This window comes from Rhipicephalus microplus, chromosome 3, assembly GCF_043290135.1.
Source record: "Rhipicephalus microplus isolate Deutch F79 chromosome 3, USDA_Rmic, whole genome shotgun sequence".
Lineage (NCBI taxonomy): Eukaryota > Metazoa > Arthropoda > Arachnida > Ixodida > Ixodidae > Rhipicephalus > Rhipicephalus microplus.
The window spans coordinates 243,661,208-243,680,193 of NC_134702.1; the positions used below are offsets into that span (position 1 = coordinate 243,661,208).

At 45.7% G+C, this 18,986-nt stretch overlaps 1 protein-coding gene across 5 annotated transcripts in view; it reads right to left on the reverse strand.

The window, feature by feature from the left end:
- LOC119162457 (uncharacterized) overlaps window positions 1-18,986 on the reverse strand; it is a 202,953-nt gene that overhangs the window by 15,875 nt on the left and 168,092 nt on the right. For all 5 annotated transcript variants that reach the window (XM_075890871.1, XM_075890868.1, XM_075890870.1 and 2 more), the window contains 2 exons: window positions 2,289-2,487; window positions 51-213 (listed from right to left, as the gene is read on the reverse strand). In XM_075890871.1, the coding sequence (XP_075746986.1) occupies window positions 51-213; window positions 2,289-2,487 (362 nt within the window). The remainder of the gene's footprint in view (window positions 1-50; window positions 214-2,288; window positions 2,488-18,986) is intronic.

An 18,986-nucleotide genomic window follows, 5' to 3' on the forward strand; every position in this document is an offset into this window, starting at 1 on the left:
CTCCTACCACCGTGCGTTAGCAAAAAAAGAAGAATAATATGCACACTGACTGGAAACATCTCCGTAGGGGGCGCCTTCCCACTGCACGAGCTGCACCTGCGGCGCTATCGAAATCATTCGGGGCCGTGTTGCCATCGGCTCCGAAGTCTTCAAGTCAGAGGCCTGGGAAGCCGACGTAGGGATATCGACCTCGACCAAGTGCTGTTGTGGCTGCTGCATGCCATGGAACAATGAATCAGTTTGGGTAATAGTATAATTCGTTAAGGTTTAGTATAACGTAGAGCTGGGCGATTTGGTTCGTATACAACTAGTGTGCGCAAATAAAGACAAACACAGAATATAGTTGCGTTTCTCCCTGTCTCATCTTATCTGCGTCCTTGTCTTTATTTGGGTACATAAGCTAAGCTTACGCCGGAGTTTCATGTGCCAAAAGCACAATATGGTTATGACGGATGTCATAGAGTGGAGTTTCCAAACACGCAGCCCCCGAGTCTCCTCTTGCGGCGCGCGGCCACAATTGCCCACATTTCCCTTCACTTTCTTTGGGTGTTCCCATGAGCTACCGAAATATGACTGCTCTAAAGCACTTTTTTCGTAAGGCACTTCATGTGGTCACCATATGTGTTCAAACAACGGTGAAAGAAAAAGTAAATTTTAAAATCGATAGCAATATTTCTCTCATTTTAAAGACTAGTATTGCCATGTTGGAATTGTGGCACCAAATTTCATTTAGAAATGACCCACATTTTGAGTTTAAGAATATATCTTATTTGATGTGGCCACATTTGCTGACTTTCTCCATTTCTATAAACCTTTACTTTCATTGGACCGTTGTTTTCATTAATATATGTATAGTGCTTTCTTTTATATTAAACCAATCACTGTTCTCCTCCTCATCCAAACAATAGGAAGTAATGCGGTCTCCAGGCAGCCTACAGCCACGGCAGCCCTGGGCATACTAAGGCACATTTAAACAGTGAGCTTTTTCATCGCATTGGTCCCTGGGGTTTATTCAGGAGGCTGTTTAGGATAACATTACTTTGAAGGTTAATAGCGTAGCCTGAAATAAGGAATATTTTTGTACTGGCCTCACCTTCGCTAATATATCATTTACAATGCGCGCTTCCGATTCATTTAGGAGCAGCGTGCCGCCAAAGTGTCACTCGGGGCACTTAGGTAGACGGGAGTTTCTGCATACGGAAACTTCGAGGATTTGCTTGAAGTTCCCACTTGTTGCAAAGTTGCGCTTTTTGTATGCTTTATTATCGTTTTCACGAAGCACGCCCTGAAAAGCGCTGGTATTACAAATATACGCGTAGCATTACTCACTGTTCACTCTAATTTTTCAGTGAACGCAACAGCTCGAAAAATGCTTTCTCAGCCGAAAGACCAAATATGGAATAATTGTGGGAGCATTTTATATACTTGCACATCACTCGCATGAGCATTGTGTCTGAGCTACGTATGACTGCAGCTTAATGAGTAAGCGGTACATCAAAACAAAAGAAATTATGGTTTCACACTTAACTGATGTAAAAGGCATATTTCATTGACAAAGCAGCAATACTGACTAGTGCGAAAGCTACAATTTCATGTACTCTCAGCGTATATATCCGTCTCTGATTATGGCAACGAAACGTTCCGCGTCAACACCTTACACATAAATTTGAACCAATGACCCTGCGTTTTAATGGCACAACGTATTTATATAGGTATCCTGGCTCTGTAACACTTTATACCGCTAGTTTTGTTAACAATGATTGCCTTCACACAGGACTCAGCAATTGATATTCAGGGAGGCCCACAATACACGTTTCAGCTTCAGAAACTATTCTTATACGGCATTCTTGAGATACAATGCCTGATTCGGCCAGCATGAAACACACCAGACATGAAGAATAAGCGCTACTATCCCTAATAAGATTCTAATGCGGAGCAAGGGTGCTTCTGTGCATCTCCTTCAAAGCGTTGCGAGTGCTTAATGCATGGCGAACACAATAATATACTAGGTGCGAAAAACAAAAAAAAAACAACGAACTAGCTGTCAGTCGTCTATTTCTGTATTTTCCTTTAACATATTTTTCACGTTACACACAGGAATGTTTCTTGCGCTGCCTATTTCTTTTTCCTTTTTTTGCTTTTTTCACCGATAATAAATATTCCTAGATGAAAAAAAGAAAAGACTCATGGGATGCTCTGGTAAGCACTGATAGAAGCTGTTTTCTTCAAGACGTCGCAGACTCAGATCCACGTAGGTTGCCCTCTCGTTCTGTCGTCAATTGACTCACCATAGGTTCTCTAGCAGCGCCGTCTTCATTCTCTAGTGTCTTCGATGTCCCATCGCTCGAAAATCGGCCGGGCTTCTGTATCGAAGGCTTCCTCATAAAATCTCGGTCACTGTCCAGCGCCCATGGAGACGGTTGTACCAGAACAGGCCCGGTAGCTTCTCCTTCCGCAAGTTTACTCATGTCACACTGCTGTGCACTTCTGCAAGTCATGATTCTGTGCTAGCAGCGTTTGTACATTCAACTGGAATAACCTCCGTGTACCGGAAGCTTTGCGCATAAGAAAAAGATAGTGGCGCTAAATACTATGCATATCAGTGTATATATTTCGTATGAATACTAAAATGAAGTTAGATATATTCATCAGATGATCATCCTAAGTTACGCGATACTGAAAGACGTAATATAAGAAAGAAAAAATCACCACATATCCACGAAGTCAGTGATGATTAGTGCGTGATGCGCGGAGATAACCCACTTTGGACCACGTCACTCTGGCTGTCGCGGTCCGCGAGGTAGAGAGTGACGTCACCTCACAGTGCGAGGGGAGGCGTGACCTACTTGGCAACGTGGTGCGGTGCGTTGGCACAGAGACACGAACGGACACAGGCTAGTCAAAGTGCTCCTTCGCATGTAAAATAGATATCGCGCAGCAGGAGTGAGCGACACCGCAGTGTCACTAGCGCTCTCCACTCCTCCACTCAAACCCAGAGTACACGCCGGGAGTAAAGTAGGGTGGCGCTTGAGCTGAATGGTTCAGTGGCGCGAACGCGCCTCATCGCCTGATGCCTTTCGCGTCGACCATAGCGGCGGCGCTGCAGTCTATTAGTATTGAAAGGGCAGTGCGCCACGCACTAGAACTTTTATGCACTTCGGCTCCCCTGACGTGCTTTTAAATGCGAAGCATTTCTTAGAGAACTTCAGGGAATTGGACTGTATCTATCTATCTATCTACCTATTTATCTATCTATCTATCTATCTATCTATCTTTCTATCTATCTATCTATCTATTTATCTATATATATCTATATGTTTATCTATCTATCTATCCATCTATCTATCTATCTATCTACTCATAACGCGAAAATTATGACATCTATGTTATGATTGAATTTTTTATCTATGTCATGAATTTCATGATTTACATTTCATAGTCTTGCTGCTCTTGCGGTGGTTTCGTTCGCATGACATTTCAAAAACGGTATGCTATGATATGACCACATGGAGAACATAAGCGACAGACCCTAACATGGAAATCGTGACATGTATGTCATCTAAGTAATGATTACCTGCCACTCTCATGCTGCCCTCGCGGTCGTTTCGCTAGCTTGATGATTGATTGATTTGTGGAGTGCAACGTTCCAAAACTACCATATGATTATGAGAGACGCCGTAGTAGAGGGCTCAGGGAATTTCGACCACCTGGGGTTCTTTAACGTGAACCCAAATCTGAGTACCCGAGCCTACAATGTTTCCGCCTCCATCGGAAATGCAGCCGCCACAGGTTTCACTAGCCACGGGTTTCACTAGCTTTTTTTATATACCAAATGGGGTATTACGGGACACAAACGGACGCCGAAGAGGAATGCCACGTCCAAACATGATAATCATGATATCTGTGTCATGTAAAACATCTCTACATGCTAGGTTCATAGCGTGCTCGTGGCCGCTCCACAAGCTCCAGATGTACCTAATTTTCTCGCGTTCTTTACTATGCACATTTATCGCGCTTCAAATCGTAAATACAACCAAGTGGCTTTTGTTTAAAAGCGCATTAAAGCAGCGTTTCTGCCGTGCTAAGCGACTATATGGTCCCAACACCGACGTCATGACTCACTGTTAGGTAGGCCATGCGAGTGGATGGTTGAGCTATTTAGAGCACCACTGATCCTTTAGTAGCCTTGCATCGAAAATAAAATACATAGGACACGAAGCGAGAGCGCCAGGATGTTATATACCTGCACCACTTTTGCTTCCGTGCGACATGCCTCAGACGCACTAAACCTCTGAAGTGCGCAGCCATTCACGCAGCGTTCGGGCCTAGTGAACAACAGGTGTTTCTGTACTACCTGAGGATAAAGAAAAAGGTAACTACACTTCCATAGGTGGCACTCACACACGCGAAATCGGCGAGAATTCCCATCGAAAAAAAATACAACCCCCGTCCGTACGAATAAATAAGACAGTGCTCAACGTGAACTCATCTTACACGTTTCGTTGATCCTTATTTAAAAGCACTGCTCTTGTGTTATTTCCGCGGTTGGCAAGTCAGCAGGCACAATACTTAGATAGTGTTCATAAAGCTGTACGTGCTATCATTCGCACCACAGCAAATGATGTTCCCGGCGTTAAGAATTTCTTGTCTTTCAACAGTACAGCAGACAAGCGTTTCTGAACTCGCAGTGCGCTATATATTACAGGCTAGAGTCAATGGCCTTCTAAGCAAAGTCTCGACAACATGGTGGCAGCAGCCGAAAATACTACGCACTTCCAAGACACGGGCACACCGGCGGCGGGCGCCGGCTGCACAATCACCCAAACGACAGCCATGTTGGACTTACACAAGCGTCCTCTCTAGGCGGTGAAAGTGGCGAATACTTGGCTAGTTAGGTCAGGACATGCAAAGATCTTATTGAAACACCAACTCATGCAAAGTTTGAGGTAATTGCGCCACATCTTTAGAAGACCACGCTAATGAAGCCACGTAAAGCTAGGACTGGGCTAGCTAAAGCGCGCTATTTTTTGAGCTAACTAAACCATGCGAATTAGAGCGATGATAATCATGAGCACGCTAAGTAAAACCATGCTTATTCGCCTTCACTATTAAGACGGCAATTACTATCCTGCCACTGAAGATTACCTTAATTAGCTGCGTATTGATAAAGGTATTTCTAATTGCGCCTGAATAACTATCTTATATTTGAAACATTAACGGTGATGACAAAACAACTTAGTGTTATGGTCGTGAACCCTTAGTTAATACAATCAAATCTAAGACAGAGCTGATGCAATCTTTACTTCCAAGCTGACCAAAAACATTAGTAGGTAACCAACTTAAAAAGGTGCAAGAAGCTAAATTATCACAAGCTTCTTTACGGCTCTAGCCTTTCACATATAATCCAAGCTCACCAAGTTATTTTATATGCAAACAAGCTGCCACAAAATATGTACCGCATTAAACGCTTTAGTCATGAGCTGAACATGGGGCCTTCTCAAAATCAACATGTTTGCATTCGAATTCACGCGTCAGTCAGCTGGATTGACAGACGCCCACGGCGAATATCAGGTGCGCTGACCACGTTAGCTCTTGCCGAGGAGCAGTGGTCACGTCGAGAGGCCCGATCAATATATCAGCTTTATCACGCAGACTTTGCACACACGCACGCAGAAGCAAAAGCGATATCATCAAGTGACGACGAGGTCTCGCATTCAGTTTCACTGCGTTCACGGCGTATCCAATCACGGCCAAGCTGCTGCCATGATGCGAGCGCCCTGGTCGACAACCTGTCCTAATATTTGTATGCAACATTTGATAGAAGCGAAACGAGCAGCACGCTGTGTGTGCACCCTTCCTGCCTTCGAGATCAGAAATTTCCATACTGTAGGGGGAACAAAATAACATGTGCGAAAGAGGACATACACCCAGGAACATGCCTGTAGGAGGCGCGTGTGGAGTTGGCAGAATATAGCGCGACAATCTGGTTGACATCGCTCCACTGTTAAAATGTTGACTGAATGGAGGCGCTGCACGTTAAAGAACCCCAGGTGGTCAAAATTTCCAGAGCCCTCCACTACGGCGTCTCTCATAACCATATGGTGGTTTTGGGACGTTAAACCCCACAAATCATCATGAATGGAGGCGCTGACGTTTTCGCACACGGTGTTTCGATCATGACCGCTGTAAATGTCTCACACGTGTTTCCAACGCCACGCGCGTTTCTGTAGCTATTTTCATCAACGCTGCTGTCACGCTCTCCGCACTGTCTTTATGCCATGGCCGCCGCAGAGCGTGCTCGGAGCTATGCTCGGGTCAAAGCTCCGAGTTATCCTGCATCCTCGAATCATCCCGTGAAATCGGGTCATCCTGCATAGCACCCTAAAATGTGTCTCTTTCAAAAAGCGCAAAGTAAATTTGAATTTTTTTACAGTATGGGTTTTCACAGGTGGACGAGTTCACAGCAGCGCTGACGGAATGCTGAACCGTTTTCTGCTTTTTACACAGTGTTTGGCCTGCTTCGCCAACCCTGTCATCGACTCATCCGAATTTAATCGCCCGAAAAGCAATAGAGCGAACCGCCTGACTGAGTTTTGGCGAGTGTACAGCTTGCGTCTTGGTGGCATGAACGGCCCTATCTTTGCTTTCACTGGAGATAGTTCGGGCCTGATCATCGCCTCGTCAGCTGATGTTTCACGCGCCATCATTTATGATGACGACTTCCCGACTGCTCCACTCGTCGGCCCACCTGAATCAGTGACATCGTCGGCAGGGCGTATAAGGACATTCACGACGCTTCCCTTCTTCAGTGAACGAGTTAACAGCAGCGCTGGCGGAATGCTGAACCATTTTCTGCTTTTTACGCAGGTATTTTACCTTCCGAGTGCGAAGTGCGTTCGTTCCGATAATCGCTTCCTGCCTGCTGTTGTCTCGCCCACACAGTTTGCCTTGTACTATCGCGCTCAGAATAAGCTACACCCCGTGAGCGAGTGGCCGTGTGCGCTGCCATGTTGTACTGTAGCGCCGATCATGGCATATTTTCGAGTTATCGGGAGACGGTTTGGCTGTTAGTTCGAATGCACATCGCCCCTATTTGCTTTCACGCTCGCCCTCGTTTGGCCCTGCACTGTAAGCAAAAACTATCTGAGTTTGGGATTTTTGCAGCTCAAGACCTCTGAAAACTCTCTCGCATTTAAAATTACCACCTTCGGCTGCGGCGGCTGCATTTCCGATGGAGGTGGAAATGTTGTAGGCCCGTGTACTCAGATTTGGGTGCACGTTAAAGAACCCCAGGTGGTCAAAATTTCCCAAGCCCTTCACTACAGCGTCTCTCATATTCAAATGGTGGTTTTGGGACGTTAAACCCCACAAATCAATCAAATCAAATTACCACCTCGCGTGGGAGTAAAAGGTGGTACATGACATAGTTCTACCACCACCTCTGAGGCACGTAGTAAAAGGATGTCAAGATCCAGTTTTACCACGTAAAAATTTTTCTATCACGTGATTTTTAACCTACGTTTAAAAGTTTATTACCACGTCACTGCGAAATGCACCTGCTTCGGCGGCTTTTGCCTCATACCCCACGAGTGACGCTCTCAGTGAATCCTGAAGGTACGCGAGGACCACAAATGTTTTTGTAAAGACGATAGTCTTTCTTGGGGACCTTTGACGGAAAAGTTTTGGTCTGTCTGTCTGTATATTGTCTGTTTGTCCACTCCTAACGATACCTCAAACGGCCGACCCTATTCACAGCACCCACCAATTATGCTCAAGGTTTAGCGTTCATACTTGTGTGATTGTCAAATAAAAGCAATCATTGCGTATATCTGAGGTGCCATAACAACACGTGAATGTTTTGTTTGTGTTAAACACGCTGCACTGGCAGTGCATTACACGTTAAAGAAACCCAGGTGGTCTAAATTTCCGGAGCCCTCCACTATGGCGTCTCTCATAATCATATAGTGGTTTTGGGACGTTAAACCCCACATATCAATCATCGGCAGTGCATTATGATGCTCAAAAACGAAAGTGTTACCAACGTGTGATAAAGTGACACGGTGGTGGCCCCTGTCCGTCACTTTGCGTTCTAAACCTTATCGCCTTCGAGAATGGCACGCATCTTTCTCCGCAGACGCGCGATCCTTCCTTCGTTTTCTAAGATAAATGCCAGATGGCGCTCGTGCATACTGTGCCTAGAAAACAGGCACGGTATGCACCAAAACAGCAGGGGGCCAAACCAAAAAAAAATTATCGGTTAAGAAGAAGGTGAAGGAAGCTGAGACGGATACGTGGAGAATTGCCATAATTAAGAAGTCCGCACTAGAAATCTATCGAACTTTTAAGAAGCAAATTGCCAAGGAAAGGATCTATGATAATACTCGGGGTAGTAGAGACCAGTACGGGAGTATTGCGAACCAAGACATATCGGGCAAATACGAAGGGGTAGACAGGGTATGCAGTGCGCGTGGAGAGGAAAAGGAAACTGCCGAACACTTCATAATGTTCTATAAAGGGCTTCACCCTATAGTTCAGGATGATGGCGCAGTCTTTCTCAAAGCACTGGGGTTTAGGGACAGGGGGGGGGGGGGCAAAATAGACTTTAAGTGGGTAGAATTAACTAGAAGGGGGTTATCTGATTGGTGGCTAAAGTCAAGCCACGAATGAAAATTAAACCCTTCACTGCGAAATATGAGTCCACAAACTCACTATTTAAAGGCAAAAAAAATAATCTAGCTTTTGGTCCACTAAGTATTACGGCTTGCTGGCGCTAGCCACCACCCGATCTAAAGGGTACAGCCATATCAATCAATCCATTCATCCATCCATCCATCCATCCATCCTCGATGCGCTCGTTCACCTCCGCTGCACGCTCGAGGCACTCCAACGTAGCGCCTCCAGAATACTATTCACCGATTTTCTTGCACGGAACATTAAATGAATGTTTTGTTCACTCTCACCGGACGCAAGATTATCGTCTTTCGAGTACATTTGCAGCCTAACATGCAGACACGGGGCCATTTTTGTTGGCATCATCGTCCCTTATGACTGACCTCCTGTCAACGCACTTTCACTGGAACTGGGGGCATGGTACTCGGCTGCTGACCCGCAGGTCGCGGGTTCGAATCCCGGCAGGGGCGGCTGCATTCCCAATGGAGGCGGAAATGTTGTAGGCTCGTGGGCTCAGATTTTGGTGCGCGTTAAAGAGCCCCACGTGGTAAAAATTTCCGGAGCCCTCTACTCAAAATCATACGGTGGTTTTGGGACGTTAAACCTCATATATCAATCAACTGGGGACATCATAAGCACAATGAGCGAAGACAGCATTCTGTGGATGAAAAAAAAAGGAGGGGGGGTTCTCCAAAAAAAAGAGAAGCTGTTGTAGAAAGTTGTCCTCCATATTTTCGCAAATTGTTGGCTTTTGCTCTGCGGTGGCCCTGAAGACAGACTGTGCAAGAAGACAATAGTAATAGCGCGAAAACAAAACGACGACACACAGACAAGAAGGACACAAGCACTAACGTTCAACTGAGTTTATTGCACAGAGCGCGAAAATATATAGAGGAGAAAGTAACCATTACTTTTCTGTTTTGTTTCCTGATAGACTTTTCTTTGTCTTTTTTGTGTGCTTTTGTTTTTTCCTTACTCATGTTTTGCTCTTTGTGCTTATGGTTTTTTTGTCACAGGGTTACTGTCTTCTCTATATATTTTCGCGCTCTGCGCAATGAACTCAGTTGGAAGTTAGCGCTCGTGTCCTTAGTGTCCTTCTTGTCTCTGTGTCGTCGTTTTGTTCTCGCGCTATAACTATCATGACGCCATACCAAGTAGCCCAAGCTGCTACACTTCTAAGGTGCAAGAAGCTCGGGATCTGTGTGTCTCTTTGAGCTGACGGTTCTCACGTGTTTCCTGCATCATCGAGCAACCGTGTGCTTTTGAGCACCTCTGACCCTGCACGTCGCGGATACCTCGCTTCTGTGCCAAACCACAAAGATCTGCCAGTGGTAACAAAATCAAGCTGGTGTCATCGTCTGTGGTTGCTTCCTGCAGAAGCGATAAGCAAAACGCTTCACTATGTCGTCGGCACCGAGCCGCGGCCGCCAGTGACCAGTGGGAGTGTTGCCGAGGCATGTGAAAGAAGCATCGCATATATTTTGTTCCACAGAATACGATGTCTTCTGGAGTAAAGTGCTGCCCGCATTGTCCGCCTGATGCACCAACTGTTCTCAAACAAGTAGCGCGAAACCGAGAGCCGAGACGATGCCGACAGAACCAACGAGCACCTGCCGGAGAGCTCGAACAAAACCCGGATGGTGGTCCGTCTCTTTCGTTGAAAATACATAAATCGCCCATTCCCCATAAGACTCCGAAGATAGCTGAAACGTGCTCATTTGTGTCTGAAATGATGACGAAATTCACACAGGATATGTATTCTGTGATCGCGAGCTGTGTTTCATCGCACAGCCGTGCTCCTCGAAAAGGCTTAGTACGCCATGTGTAAGAAGCTTGTATGCAGGCGTGCACCACTCTTTGTACGCCCGTTATCATAAATACGTGCTGCTACTGTATTTGTGCATCACCGCTCAATGAAAATCATTGAGCTGCCGTGGTTCGTGTGTAAATAGGTATATTTTGTGGACTTGTCTAACAGCAGTGCTAATTTTGGCCGCACCACTGGTTGGCCGCACCATATTGACCGCACCAATGGTGAGGCCAATAGGCCAATGTGCCAGCATGGGATTACCAAAAGGGTGAGATCGGGTGGGTTTATAATAAAAAGCCGGTGTGGCTACTAGCGACCTGCAGCCAACCTTAAGTTTACGCTTGCACTTTTAATTGTTATTGTTAATCGATGTGAAAACACAGCTCTCCTACCAGTACTACACGGCCGGTCGAAAAGTCTTGCCTATATATACCGGATTGTCGACGTGCAGATGAGTAACCCATGCTGTTGCTTCGAGTGGTGTTTTATTCTGCATTTGTTGTGTGTGCATGTTTATTTGTATGTTAATTTGTGTGCCATAAATTCTGCCGTCATTTGGTATTTAATAAATTTGTCGACTGTGAGCGAATGCACCCGTCAACACTCATATTTTACCACCTGAAATAACTCATAGAAATCACCTCAAAAACCTTGCGAAGGCAGTAAAAATTTATTGCCTCTATACTCGCTCAAAGCCTCATTGGGGTAAATAATTACAACCCTTCTTACGTTGAAAAACTCAGTGAGCACGAGAGTAAATATTTACTTCGACTAGTAGGGGATTAAAAAAATCAGGAAAGGTAGTGTGCTAGAGGACAAGAGGTTTACTCAGTTTTTGAGGTTATTTCAGGTTATTTTTATTTAGTGTGTGCGGTGATATCAGCTTCAAATCGATTACTTCCACCGTGTCTTGAAGACCATATTTTGTGCTCGACAAGCCGAGCTTCGCAAAACACGCGATATCTAGCCTTGCTCTTTTTGTGTGCTTCATTATATTCAATTGGGAATTCCAGACAAATGCGCCGCCTACCATATTACTTGAAAGTGGCTTTGTCTAGCGCGCACGGTAGAACACTGAGCAGCTTCATCACATTGGAAAATGTCCCGAGTGCCTAACAGTGAGCCCCTGCTGATGGCTGAATTGTCCCAGAAGCAATACACTAAACGCCGAATAGCAGGGTGACGGGGAGGTCTAATAAGACCGAAAATCGCATCATCCAAGCTTATAAGAAAGAAATCCGCATCAGCGACGCTCGACATAAACGGCACCTTCGTGCAACGACTGCTGCTCAGGACGCCGACATCCGCGACACCGCGAAGGCAAGCCTCTTCAGTAGTGACAAAGTGACCGGTGCGGCTGCTAGAGTGTCTGCAAGAGCATAGACCATAAAACGACGGCTAGCAGAAGGTAAACTGAAGAGCCACGTTGTGGCCCAGAAGCCGCGCCTCGCCTTGTCTAACAGGTCTTAACTTCGCAAAAGTACACGTCACCTGGATCACGCATGACTGGAAAACAGCACTTTTTTTACGGGTCCACGTTCACCACACGCTGGGGCCAAAAGCACCGTGTGTGGCGCCTTGTCAATGCACGCTACGCGCAAGAAGTAGCATCGAACGGATGCACGGCTGTGAATGTTTGGGGCGCTATGTCCCGTGATGCACTTGGTGTTTTGCGTTGCATTGAGGAACACCTCACATAGGTAAAGTACTGCGACATTCTCGATTATAGGGAGCTTTAGAATAACGTTTGTAGGCAGTGTAGGCGTTGTGGGGACAGCGGGCAACATATGATTTTAGAATAACGTTTGCGCCTCCTAGGGAATAATCTAGGCACTTTAGCTGCCCCACAAACTCATATTCACAGAAAGTTCACATAGCCTCTACAACAGCGTTTGTGGGCTGCACACGCCGCCTGCTATTTCTGATTTTCTGCGGCCGCGCCACGAACGCGTACGGCGGCTCGCGTCACGAAGCATGCGACCTCGCAGCAACAGTACCGCGAGGGTTAGCGGTGTGCTATTCTGAAACTTCCTGATGTCATGATACCTTACGCGTTGAACGGGTTTTTTCCTGACGGGAACTTCCTGTTTCAGCAAGACTTGTCTTCTGTTCCTACTGCAAAGGTTGTTGAACAGCTCTTGAACATGCGAGGGGTGCGGTAACTGAATTGGGTCCCCAAAGGGGCAGACCTCAACATCATCGAGGCTGTATGGGGCAGAATGAAGATCAGGTTGTGTAAAAGAGGGTTACACAGTGTTACGCCTGGGAGTCCACAGCAAACGTCAATGCCTCTGCAAAGGCAAACTGTGTCAAGGCCAGCGAGCGAGCCTGTCTGACTTCATCAACTTAACGACTTCATCAAGTGGCGGCACCAGTCTGTCTTACGCAACGCACGGTGAGCTCCCTCAGCCCACGAGCTCAATGAAGCAATCGGCGCCCACCAGTCTGGCGAGTCGTACGCAATGCGTGGCGACATCACTCGTCCTTGGGTGCAACCCAGCGCAGCGGCTGGGAATTTGAGGATCATGACGCAACCCAGCGGCGGTTCTTGACTGGAGGAATTTGACACGATGGCCAGCGGCGCTTCTGATTGGACGCTGGTGACGTTATGGACGACCTGGGGCCTATAAAAAAACAAAGTGGCGTGTCGACAAGCAGCCCACCTATGCGTCAGAGAGAGAAGCCGACGTATGCATCAGAGAGAAAAGCCGACGTATGTGCCGAAGAGAAGACATCTTGGCTCTTCCAGTCCCTAAGCTGTCGGTCCCATTGCCGAATATGTAATGCCTCTATTTCTATGCTGTACATAAACCTTGCCTCAACTCACCATCGTCTTGTCAGCTCATCGATCAGCTCTGCGCAAAAGCAGTCGCGAGCTGAGAAACACACGCTACCCCAACAGCCAGTGACCTTGGCAGCGGCGAGTGTCGGAGCAGTGGCGCCTTCTGGACCATGTTGGCGTCGCACTTCGTAACAACAGTTCGTCCGCCAATATGCTATGGAACGCTGTCGAAAAAGAATGAATACGCCTCCAAAATGAACACAGTTTAAATGACAATTTGTGTGCGTCTCTACCATCCAGAAAGCAGAATGAGACTGCCGTGCATGAGCCGCTACTAAGGCGTGGTGACCGCTTCATCTGCTTTCCTTTCCCTTCACCTGCAATCTCACATCTTAATACTATCAGAGACGACGCGTGATCGGTTCACCAGCAGCCGTTCAGCATTAGTTCCGCAGCCAAGCACCATCAACGAAGTTACTGGCTGGAATAGAAATTCGCATGTACTAGCTTCTTATATTATGCATGTCAGTGTAACTTCATTTTGTTTTATTTTTGTGTACAATTCTGCCTTTTTACACTACTCGTGGTATTATTCTGTTTTCATTTTCATTGACTGCCAGAAATTGACTTTGCTTCGCCATTTCGAGCAGCACCTAATGGATATTAGACAAGCATAAAAAAAAGCAGCACAGCTTTTGTTCTCACTTGAATATCAGTTACCTTTTTTATTCTAGCAGTGCTTTGCTCTATTTAGATGACCACACAATTATTTTGGAAAGCCAGGAGCATTGGCAGCACAGCTCTGCTAAAGATTATTACTCAAAATACTGCGCAGTCCGAGTCGTCGCCGGCTCTCTATTTCTTCGAGAAGCTAAATGCGAGCTGAAAGTACCCAACTAAAGTAAAACAGCACCTTTATACCCATTCTTGCACGAAGTTAACGCTCAAGCTTTGATAAGATTCGCACGACACGTCTGGTGGGCAGTGAAGTCACTGCATTGTGCTAAATATTTTTTAGTAAACGCAGAATCAGCGGGCAAAACGAAGCGCAGAACCTTCTTCCAAATAAAAAGGGCGAGCGTGAAAGCAAGAGTGTGGGGGCGATGTACATTTGCAGGATAGAGGTTGGTGCACACCGGCGACTAGCAGTGGTCGCGCGACCATTCGCGACTGGTGACCAGAAAGGAACTGATGTTCACTCCGGCAGAGGCTGCATGCGAGTGACCGGAACTGGAGAGTCACGTCCGAATATCGTTATCGGCGAGAACTCCGCAGACCGGCACCAATCAGCTTATCGCTGCCAGCTGAGAGAGCGGAGCAAACCGAGCGCGCCACATTTATTGTTTTCGTCTGTTCTCGCACAGCGTTCTCAACGGCGTCAAGGAGTTCGATTCAAGCGAAGAATAAGAGAATGTCATGGTGCTGGTGCGCTGTGCTATGGTGTCAGCACTGGCAGCACAGATGCCCCCAAAGGAAAAAGCTGGTGGTGGGTGTGACCGTCCCTTCGATCGTGAGAGTTGGCCGGCCATGCAAGCTACCTACCTCCCGAGCTGCGCCGAGATGACGAGGAGTATTTCCAAGAGTCGTACGTATTCAGAAACGCTCTTGAATTTATCTTGACTTGCCAAAGCCTCCAATGCAGCACAAACGCGTCTCGAACGTGGTGCCTTAAGTTGTTGCCAAGGCATGAAGCGCAAACGTGTTCCAAGTGCGCTGCATTGAAGGCGGTACAAAGTCAAGTTGAAGAAAAAAAACGATTCTGAATACGGGGAAAGATAGTGCACAATTTATTTTCTCTTTACTTTGGCAGTGTTTAGCTTCTTGCGAATGCCGCCACACAAATTCGACACTTTGCTCGAGGTGCTGCGCCCCGCCATCTTTAAGCCAAGTATTCCGTAGTGGCTATGGTGCCATAATCCAGAGGAACGCACTCGTTTGTATCTGGCGACAGAAAACCAGCGCAATAAAGGAAAAAAAACAAAAAAAAAACAAAAATTGAGCGTCGCTGATTGGTTCCAGCAGCTTCGCGACAGCAGTCGCGCGACTGCAAAATCGGTCAGGCAGCGACTAGCCAAAGCAGTCGCTTTGCAAACGTTTACGACAGTTCGCGACTGTTTGCGACTGTCGCAATCGGTCGCGCAACCCCTGCTAGTCGCTGGTGTGCACCAGCCTTAAGCCAAGCTCTCTCCCAATAACTGGAAAGTATGTCACGATCGGCGCTACTGTACAACCTTACATCACGCCATGCGTGGCCGAGCACGCTGCATCTTATACTGAGTGCGATAGTACCTCTGATATTCTGTATTTTTGCTCTGGCATTATAGTCTGCGTTAGCCAGCTTCTTTTGTCCGGTGATGTAGAGTTTAATCCGGGGCCTCCTAAGTTAAACCAGGCTAACACTCGTCTTCTTGGTTTGTTCTTTGCCGAAGAGACTGGTGATTCTGACTCAGCGGGTGCTGAATCGAATTCAGTAACTCAAATGGTTACTCAGTTAATTAGGGTCAAAAAAATATATCACAAGATATAGCTGCAATCAAGAAATTTCAGGAAATTGTCAACTCTAGGTTCGATTCTTTAGAGAATCGTGTCTCCGAATAACAATCGCTTCCCATCACGCGTTCACCCCCAGCCGGCAGTGAATGCGTTCTTGATGCCCTTCGTCAAGACGTGGTGAAGCTTACGGCGTCGCTCGATAGTCCGAGCAACCGATCCAGAAGAAACAACCTAATCATTTTTGGCCAAGTTGACACAAACAATGAAACATAGCCCGAGTCGGAGGAGAAAGTTCTATCTTTCTAACGAAGGCAACTGAGTGAACAGATTACTGCGGTAAATATATAACGCTGTCTTGGGCTTGGTAGATTCAACGAAAGGAAAAACCAGCCTGCCATTATTAAGTTACTTCGCCACGCCACGGTGGTCTAGTGGCTGAGGTACTCGGCTGCTGACCCGCAGGTCGCGGGATCAAATCCCGGCTGTGTCGGCCGGGATTTGATCAATCAATTAATTAATAAGTTACTTAACTTCAAAGATAAGGAATGCATCTTATCTCGTGGTAATAAGCTTGAGGGCACTAACTTCGCTATTCGTGAGGATTTCAGCCCGGACATCAGGCTTGCACGATCTAAACATTTGAAACATGCAAGAATGCTGAAATGCCCTTTCTAGCTTCGAAACAATAAGCTCCTTGTTCATAAAAAAGTGCTTCAGTATGATAACATGCAGGATATCGTTATTGAATGGCAAAAAATAGCAAAGGGGGCGGTGCCCGAAAGATGCTTCCTCCGAGCTGTATGTCGACAGAAGGCGTTCTACTCATCCCGTTTCCGAACTCACCATTTTGGACGTTAACTACCGAAGCATAAAAAACATGACCGATTACTTTTCTTCTCTAACCTTTTCAGTCACACCTTACGTAATTTTAGGCACGGTATCCTGGCTCGAAGAATCTGTTGATAGCGCAGAGGTTTCCCCCCCCCCCCCTGGTTTTCACATCTACCGTTCTGATCGCGATGCACATGGTGCTGGTGTCTTTCTTCTTGTTGATTCATGCTTACAGTCGTCTCCTGTGTCAACGCCATCCGACTGTTCTGAGTCAGTTTGGTGCAATATCAATTTTACAACGGGACAGTCTCTGACATTTAGTTCCTTTTACCGTACCCCTCCCTGCCTGCGTATCGCCTGACATTCAGGTCCATTTCCAAGTTTCTCTCTACAATAAACAATGACTATCTTATAGGCGGCGATTGATTTGATTTGATTTGATTTGTGGGGTTTAACGTCCCAAAACCACCATATGATTATGAGAGACGCCGTAGTGGAGGGCTCCGGAAATTTCGACCACCTGGGGTTCTTTAACGTGCACCCAAATCTTATAGGCGGCGATTTAAATATGCCCAATGTTAGGTGGGTTGACAACAAACCTATCCTTGGTAATTCCTCTGCCCTATATAAGGCGTTTCATGAGGCAATCATTGTCAATGACTTGTATCAGTTTGTTACTGAGCCTAGTAGATGTGGACTCAAAATAGTTTTTTCAGCTTAGATCTGCTTTTTTTATATATCAGCCATCGCTCGTGCATGATACCACTGTTATTCTTGGGATTAGTGACCTAGAGTGTATTGTGGCTCACTTTCAGATAGTCCCTTTTTCTTGTGCGCATCATCGATTAAGGAAGATATAGCTTTGGTGATGGAAATTATGCTTCTTTATCAAATGAGCTTGCCATTTTTCTGCAAGAATTCAATCATTTAGCACAGATTTCAACACCCTATTGGATACATTTTTCTTCACACTAAAGCAGACGGTAGACAAACATGTTCCAAGTAAACGTTTGTCTGTGAAACAACGTATTGATAAACCTTGGGTTACTCCAGAAGTCAAGCGAATGATATAACTTTTTGATGTAACTTTCTGAATGATCAACAAGAGACATCGTCTCCTGAATTCTTATAGTTGCAACGCAATCCTCGTGTAATCATGGTGCTAAAGTCAATTGAAAAATTTATAAAAACAAAAAACAAGATTGCCAAGGGAAAATATTTTTAGCATCAGGCCCAAAGTTACAAAATAACCCGAAAGAAATTTAAAGTGTTTAAAAGCAATCGGCAAGGAATCAATTGGCATCCCAAGCATAAACGATGGCGGTCTACTTTTAATTGATGACCCCGATAAAGCTTCTGCTTTCAATCGCTATTTTCAGGCTTATGTTACGCATCTTTGTCAAAGAGATGTGCCGTCTATTCCGGGCAATATCCTTAAACCTACGCCGAAGCTGGTGATAAAACATGTTGGTATACTTGAGTTGCTTGACAAAGTAAAGGCTTCTGCAAATGGCCCGGATGATATACCCTCTTATGTACTAAAAGCTTGCTCTGATGCAATTGCCCACTACCTTGTTATAATGCTTTAAAAATAATTGCGTTCTTCTTGTTTACCTATTGAATGGGAAGTCGCGAATGTGGTTCCGATACATAGGGTTGGCCCTAAATATATTGTCTCCAACTACAGGCCCATTTCTGTAACGAGCATGTGGAGCAAAATATTGGAACACATAGTATAGAGCGTTAAAGTGAATCATCTAGAAAGTAACAGTTTTTTGTACTGAATCTCATGATGAATTTCTAACTGGTCTTGTTCAACAGAACTCAATCAATTCAGTCAAGATCTTTTTCGCTCATTTGACCTCGGGGAGCAGACGGACTGCATATTTCTGGACTTTTAGAAATCGTTTGATTCTGTGCGCCATGCTTACTTATATTACTGTATTTAACTTATTATCAACTTCTCAGGCTTTTTTAATGTATAACTTGAGAAGTTGGAGGCACAGTACATTTTTTACATTCAGGGTATTTGTATGAAAAGTTCTTAACGGGCTCCAGGCACCTGCGTAAGTTGATACAAGCGATATAAACAAAACTTTCCTTTGAAGAACAAAATATGGGTGATTATAACGTCAAACTATCTCTCGTTGCTTCCTTTCAAATTTGTCGTTAGCTGTATATTGAATTGAACTGAGTTTATTGCACAACAACGTTGTGAGGAGACCAGGCAAAAAAGTTGCACTGAGTAGCTTGAGGGGAGTCTTGAGGGAATATTGGTGTGAACACTCTTTGTCATGCACACAGCACCAGCTTGTTACGCGAGGCAACAAATGACGGGAAAATGCCCACTTACGCACGACCACATAAAAAATAAGATAATAAACTATTTTCGATATGGCA